Source organism: Phaethon lepturus, unplaced genomic scaffold (genome assembly GCF_000687285.1).
Source record: "Phaethon lepturus isolate BGI_N335 unplaced genomic scaffold, ASM68728v1 scaffold48368, whole genome shotgun sequence".
NCBI classification, from domain to species: domain Eukaryota; kingdom Metazoa; phylum Chordata; class Aves; order Phaethontiformes; family Phaethontidae; genus Phaethon; species Phaethon lepturus.
The window spans coordinates 15286-23326 of NW_010556419.1; the positions used below are offsets into that span (position 1 = coordinate 15286).

Below are 8041 nucleotides of genomic sequence, written 5' to 3' on the forward strand. Positions count from 1 at the left end.
TTACTATGGACTTGTTAAAAAACACTTAAATGTCTCTCATATGCACATGGACACATCTAAGGAAGGTGAATTGCAATGGGTGCATTTTTGCTGGCTAAACTGGTAGGTTCATATCCTAGTTCAGAGTAATGTAGAACCTTTCTGTGGTCAGGCACTGAAAATAGCACAGGTTCTTAAACATGAAAGGGGAAATTAAAACATGCAGTGACAAAAGCAAATGCTAGTTTTAGGTTGTGAAGTGCTACTGTTCATAAATTTATAAACCAGTGGCCAGTAAATATTACACTTGCTACAGCCTTGTGAAAAGTAGTGGTTTTTTTTTTTTTACTGTGTGACTATGATGATACCATTCTTCCCTGTGACTGTAAGGTGGGGTCTTTTAACTGTGGTGGGTAAGCCATTGGGAGTAGGAAGATGTAAAGCTGAAAATGCCTCAAGCTATTGTGTGCTACAAACTCTTGCATTATAGAAAGTGTGTGCTCTTTGACCCAAGATGCTTTCTAGCTTCACTGGATGATATGCCTTTATTTCTCAGGGATGTTCTTCAGATATATCCTCCATGGTAACAGAAGCATGGGGCAGAGTAAACCAAACAGTAAAACGAACAATGAAATACATAGGATACTTGGCAGTAGTCACAAGAGCAGATATTTCCTTTTCTGAAGAGAACAACATTCCTGCAACTAGTCTACAGGTGAAAAAATGTGTATTAGAAATAGTAATTTTAATGTTCATATCGCATTTACTTTCAGTAACTGTATGTTGAAGCAAATTGCTTTATACAACAATTTGATCAACTGAAGTATGTTCAGAGTTTATCTAATACTTAATTTCTATGGTGAAAATGCATATGTGTTAATACCCTTGAAATGTTTGTGTTTTTCCTTAGCTAAAATGCATTTTAAATCTTTATAACTTCCACCCATAAAAAGAAGGAAATACTGTGCTTTTAGGTAGACTTGTACAATCGCAGTTCAGATACAATCCTATTTCACTGAAATACAATACTTATTTCAATAATCTGTGATTAAGTACCACATAGAATTTTCAGAAATATGAAGAAAGTTAGGAAAAGGAGGTTAAGGTGCTGAGCCCCTGTGGTCCAAGAATGGCATGTGACTGAATATACCAGCGCTGAACAACTTGCTTAAAACAAAATTATGTTTCTAGCCCACTATGGAAAATATGTTTTCATTCAAGGCCATGCAATTTCACTTAATTCTTATGTTTTGAACCTTTATTTTAAAAGGACTTTGTGCTTGCTATTTATGATGGAGTAGACTCAGGGCTGGAGTTTCTCATTAATACTGTACAGGAAAAAGCACGAATGGTGCAGAAAGAACTCGTGAAACAATATCCACAAAATGAGGTGAGATGAAAGTAAGATTAAAAATTATTACTGTATCTTAGAGGCACTTGTTCATGTCCTTCTATTTTTTAGCAATTCTGTTTAGAAAGTTTATAGTAAGAATACAGTTGTAAGTAGTAACACAGGTTTGAGATGGGTGGTAAGTGGGAATATTGACTACAGTCTTGTGGAATTTTTTACAGTGTTTAGACTTTCACCCATATGTAGACTGAACTTTTAAGTGTATTTTATTTAGAATTATGTCTCTGTGCATTGGAGGGCATTTTGTGTGAAATTTTACAGTGTGACCATGGAAGAGAGGGAGAACATGAAAACTGACACACAGGAGCAAGAGGACCTTTTGTTCTGTATACTACTGTTAAGTTTGTTGTGTAAAAAGATTGCATATTTAATACATAACACTTTATGATCCTGAAAGTTAATTGGTATTTTATATTGATAAATAGTAATAGCAGATGTGATTACTATACTCACTGTTATTGTCAGGAAGTTTATTAGAAAGCTTGAAGACTTCATTTTGTCATACGTTGTTCTTACAGTCCTGGTCTCAAACACCATGCTACCTAAATATTAAAATAGTTCTGTATTACCTTTTTAAGAGCTAGTCTTCTCCTGTACTTAACACTTGGGGTATGCTGAAGCACTTTCATGAATTGGGCACTTCAGGGGGAAATTGTTTGACTAAAGTAGCTATTGAATAGCACGTAAGTCAGAAATGTCCTGCTTGAGTTTGTGTCATTCAAATACTTTCCAGGCTGATAAAGCAGCAGTGGTATTTCAATTTGAGCAACTTCTTTATTACACTTTATAGGAAAGTTACAGCAAATTCTTCATATTGTATTGATGAGTTATCCTGTCACCTTCCAAATTTATTGTATTATGAAAAGGAATTACAATGGGAACCTTTTATCTCTCAAGACCTCAATTTAATTATTCTTGTCATTTTAAGAAGAGCTATTCCTACTACCTCATAATAAACAGATGTGTGTGTGTGTGTACTTTCTGTGTGCTCCCCCACCTGATAACAGTTCAGCAGTTATTTTACCAAATTGAATAGGTTTGGGAAGATTGTTTGTTTTGGGGGTTTTGTTTTGTTGTTCCTTCCCCCTCTGCCCCGAGTATGCTGAAGCCAGAGTTCTGGGGTAGAGTTGCTCTTTCATGAAAGCAGCATACCATTATTGGTGTGTCTAGTGTATTTTGACATTTAAAGCAGAACAGACCTCATTCCATGCTGAATTTAGTAGTGGGTGGTTTGGTTTTTTTGCATGGAGGGGCTTTTTTTTTTAGCTACAGCCTGTTATTTTGTGCTCTTATTTTGCTTAGGTAAAAAATCATGAGGAAGATGAAAATATAGGGAATTATGCAAAGTAGACAAAGTATAAGGAATATGCACCATAGTTCAAAATATTTCTGTGACTGTAAGAATATTGCAGTAGGCAAGCTAGAGTACCCCTTGGGTTTATGCCATTTTCTTAGTGGGAGAGCCATTTTGACAGAAAGTCTGGCTGAATTCCAACAAAATACTTTGGAAAGATTGAAATGTTCTTCAGCAAGGTACTAGATGTATATAGAGTACATGCTTCCTTTCAGTGTTTGGATATATAGGCTTGGTCTGCCACTTTTCCTCTGAATAAATATTTTGTACAGACAGAATGCAAGGCCAAAGGTGATAGTTTACCTGTGTCTGAGCAATACTGTCTTGTGCCTCATGTATTTTTATTTTTGTTTTTCAATGTTGAGAAATTTGCAGAACTGTGGCCAATAAGAAAATCTCCTTAATGAGTTGGGTTATATAAAAAAGGTATTTCTGAAGAATTTGTTATTACTCAAAAATCTGTAATACATGATCTGGCATGAAAGTTTCAAATCAGTTGGAGAGGAGTGATAAATTTCTTGTCTCAAGGAAAGCAAAAATTTCTTCCTGCTCTGGTTTTCACTGTTCTCATTCTTAATCCTACAGATAATAGTGAAACTGTCCAAAATCTTGTATGTTCCTGCGCGCTTGCTTAACTCCCAAATGCTTCATGTTTCCAGCAAAAGGAATTGAGCAGTCTGCTTTCCAGATAATGCTGTTCACTTGCAGCAGATTGCTGTGTATCTGCAGGAGTCCTGTGTATGCTTGTCGCTGGGGGAACGAATGTGAAGTTGGGGAGGGAACACCAGTGTATTAACTAAGAGATTACCCCTACCACCAAAAATGACAGTGATACAAAAATTACAGGACAACCTTTCTTTAGCAAATACCTAAATTTGCTCATTTGATCCTTTTTATTAAGGGATTATTTAAAACCTCACAGATGTAGTTAAAATATTAACTGGTAGAAAACATTGTTATTCGAAAAATTGCATGTTGAGTTGCAGAAAACATTACTTCTGCTTTTGAGTGTTTTTCTCATTAGTATGCCAGTGTTCATTGTTATCCTTGTAAAATATTAATGTACTTTTAACTTTGTCTTGAATCAAGTGTACAATATAATTAAAAGTTTCTTTGTAGATTCAAAATCGAGTAAAGGATAATGTTGTGGCATTAGCCAGATTCCTTGAAAATAACGTCTCTTATTGCAGAAAGGTAAGAGAAATGTTTCACAAAATGCATGCTTTGAGCCTGGGGTTTAAATTTAAAGGGTGCATTTAACAAACAAGAGGAATTGAAACTACCTTCTGTATGTTTACAATTGCATAGTAACACTCTCTGTCTCAGTGGCATTCTTGTGATTGGAACGCTAACTTTCTGGCTACTGCATTTCCACTCAAAACTATTTCATTTTAATTTTACTGGAGGTACTTGTATCTTATCTGCCGCCTTTTCGTGCTCACCATGAACAGCCTAGCCACCTGTTTTGTTTTAAGTTGAAAGCCTTGAATTCAGTAATGCTAGTGTAATTGTGTTATAACTACTGCAATAGTTTATGGCCACAGTTATTGGTATTTTTAATTAAAAGCCAGGATAGATGATATCTGCACTTCTTTTCAGAGCTGTCTTACATTTTGTGACTTGGCATCATTTTCATTTTGTGTTTCAGCATTGGCCTGTGTTACGTGAATCCGTAACAGGCATGCTTAATAGTTAATATACCGTCATGTATTTGTTTCTTTTTAAATTCCTCTTTATTAATACAGAAAGAAATAGAATCTCAATTACCAGAAGAATCTCTATATCAGGAAATAAAGAAAAGCACTAACATCGCTGCGAAATATTTGGAATTGGAGCAGTGCCTAGCTGAAGTCTGTCATATTGTTTCTTCTACATTACAAGGTATTTAACTGGGTTTTTACCTGTAAGAACAGTAACCTGTAGACTATAGGAGAACTGTAAAGCAAGAGGGAGGGAGGGCCACTTGTTCTCTCTTTGCAAAATGCTGCATTTGATTCTTCTTGCTTTTGTTTTTCATAGGGTCTTACAGAAACACAAGCCCTCTCAGGAGCTTTGCAGAAAAGATTTGTGTCATAGCTGGATATTTTAACAACTATTTCAGTTTATTTGCCTTGTCTTCTACTTCTGCAAACAATCCTATCCAGAAAATACCCATGCCTTTTATGGACTTGGATGAATTGGACTCTCTGGTTGATTCCCTTATTTTGAATTTTGAACTTGAACAAGGACAGCCATCATTGAAATCTCAAACTCTTTGTAATGAAACTACTGAGACTCGAGGAGGACAGGTTGAAACAGGTGACATGGAATTTGCTTGGAAAAGGAAGGGGATTCCAAAACATGCGCATAAACTCCAGTCTTCACCTCCGTTTACTGCAGAGCTTTCACCTGGTAGGATACAGTGGGTTTAAATGCTATTATTAAGAAATTCAGGGAAACTTCCTTTACATGAAGGGAAAGCAACATATCACAAAAAGGTAAAATTAATTCCTAATATTATTCTTAAGTGGTATAAAAGTAAATGACATGATTGTATGAGGATAAGTACCCTAAATTTCACATGAAGAAATTGAATTCCTTGAGGGGCTGTTAGGCTTTAGAGCCTTTTATTTTAATAAAAGTCTATTATTGCATAAGCCTATAAGAAGTAATTTATTGTATTAAGTAAAAAAATCTCTTGGAGATGATATGAATGGAGAAAATAAAAACTGTTGAGGAATAACTAGGAAACACAGTAAATGCTTGGTAGGACATTCGCATTTCTTCATCTTAGACCCTTGACTTAGGACTCTTGTGTAACAGTGGAAGGAGACTCTGTTGAAGGGCATTTGTAACATAAATGTGTGTTGCATACATCAGGTAAGAAGACTGCCTTCTTATCTTAGACACTTGAAGGGTAGGTGATGTGGGTACCAATTTTTTTGTTGACATTGTTACTTCACCTCTGCTGCATTATTATCTAGCAATGCTACTGCAACTTTGAAGTGTTTTTTATGGCTTTCAGTTTTTTGAGTGTCTTTTTTTTTTTTTTTAACAAAGCAAAATTGTGTTTATTTCTGTAGGGGAAAACTGAGGGATGGTAAAAGTACTTTACAACCTTATTTGATGAATGCTTTTTTTAAAAAAATCTGGCCTTAAAGTATCAATGATGGTCCTCTTCAAGTTGATCTGAAGTAAGTGTCATGTTGAATGTTGCTTTTACTTAATTATCTTTTGATTGCTGAAATCTCTTTCAGTACTATTCATTGTGGATTCTAAATAATATGTAAGTCATCCCATGAGGTTGTAGAGAACTTTACGGTATGCTTTTTACTGTAGTCATCATTTAACCTCTTACGTTTAATCTGCTGGCTGACACCAGTGAAAATTAAAAAGCAAGAATGAAAATTAATTTGGATTTTTTTTCTTTAATAGCTGGGTTCTAGGAGGTCTGGACATAGTATGTTTTACTCAAAAGAGTGCTGAGAAATTCATAAGCTAAAACCTAGGTTTCTTCTTGTATATCAAAGCTTCCAAGCCAGATATTCACAGCTATCATCTTTCCTTCTGAGGGAAGATGCTCAACATCTTGAGCATTTCAGTCTTTGAGAACATGTCAAGCTCTTAAAACTATTTTCTGTGAAAAGACTACAGTAAAGAGAGTCAATCATCCTTTTTGTCTGAAAACTTTCACACTATGTCTATAATTGATGCTGTCATTCAGTGACTGTGCTTTTCTGATTTGGAGGAAATAGAGAAAGATAATTATGCTGAACTAGTAACCCACATAAATTTTTCTTAAGGCTAGTATACCTTAATATTTTGTCAAAAAATGTCTTGTAGTGCAGTCCTGCCATCAAAAATATTCAACAATTTTAGTTCAGCTAGTAATTTCCTTCTTACATGAGGTGAGTAAAGCTTAATTGCTTTGCTACTGTAAAGGTCTTTGCAAGTCTGCTAAAGGGTTAACAGAGTATATTCAGTTGTTCAGATTTATATGCTTTAAAAGTGAAGAGAAACCTGGTATATTTCTGTTTTTGTAAATGTATTATTTTGTATTTGGCTGGAAGTTTTAAAAATGTAACTGGTTCTTCTGAATCATGTATCTAAGCTTAAGTATTTTAAACAGTAAAAGTACATCATGTAACTGATCACCAGTTTTTACAACTTTAAGTGTAAATTCCTTGTCAGTTTTCTTCTGTATATAGCTGCTTTTGAGACCTTAGTGTCAGATCTGAAATACTAGTAAGAAGTGTTTTCTGTAGCTCACAAGTGAAACAAAACAAAAACCCCACTTCTTTACCTAAGATTATTTCCTCTATTAAGACACTCAACAGTACACATTTAGAGGCTTGAATACTCATGAACTAATCTATGCTTATTAATGGTGCAATATTCAATCCTTCCCAATTTCTGCCAGTATAGTGGTGTTATGTCAACTCTCCACTGCAAAATTATTCAAGTGTGTTACTGGTGTTCCACCTGCCCGGATGATTAATCATGTTTGCTTTTGTTCTTGTATTTAATGAGAAGCATTGCTCAGAAAGCATCTTGGTTTTTGTAGTTCTGTGTGATGTTATCAGACTTCGTCTTTTTTTTTTTTTCTTTCTAAAACTGAAGACAAGTTCTTCACAAACTTGGAGCTCAAACTGACTTTCAGTTTTTAGCCTTTCTGAAACTCAGGAGAAAATATCAAATTTAACTTTTACAGAATGAGTGAAAATGTTGCAAATAGCTTCCTGCTGCTTGGTTGTTTGGTTTTGCTTTGGTGTTGTGTTGTTTTGTCCCCTCCATGCTACCTAACCATGTCTAATCAGTCTCTTATTCGCATTGTTAATACTATGTTCACATTTTGGAGTAGTATGTTAACAAACCCAACTTCTGCTAGTGTTTTCTTCAGCTTGGTGCACTTTTTACAGTTATACATCATTGAAGTACTTCACTCTTACGATATATACGGTGACTATACATCATCAGAGTGAGCTAGTGCTCTCACAACATATTGCATTAATACATCAACAAGCCTAGCTGAGGCTCCAGTAATCTATTGGTGTAATATACCATAAGGTAAGGTATATTTATAACTATAGGCTAGTCCACCTGTAAATTACAAATGTCAAAGAATTGGGATCACAGCGGGCAGATTTTGGGATGGATTGATTTGAACGGTATATTATTTTGCTAGTCTTTCTGAGGAGTTGGATGGAGGTGTGGGTTAAGCCCAGGTCAGCAGAAGAATTGATATGGCCAACCATAGTATCTGCATCATCTGCTAGGCCTAGTGGTGAAATGAAGTAGATTCTAATGAAGGGCTGTGT

General features: G+C 35.2%; 1 protein-coding gene across 1 annotated transcript in view; it reads left to right on the plus strand.

The window, feature by feature from the left end:
- Positions 1–5155, plus strand: part of KIF14 (kinesin family member 14) — a gene marked incomplete at its 5' end in the record, with an annotated part of 19381 nt that extends 14226 nt beyond the window's left edge. Inside the window, 5 exons of the mRNA XM_010292466.1 lie at positions 536–694; positions 1250–1369; positions 3864–3938; positions 4490–4625; positions 4764–5155. Coding sequence (XP_010290768.1) covers positions 536–694; positions 1250–1369; positions 3864–3938; positions 4490–4625; positions 4764–5155 — 882 coding nt within the window. The remainder of the gene's footprint in view (positions 1–535; positions 695–1249; positions 1370–3863; positions 3939–4489; positions 4626–4763) is intronic.
- Positions 5156–8041: the final 2886 nt, after the last annotated feature.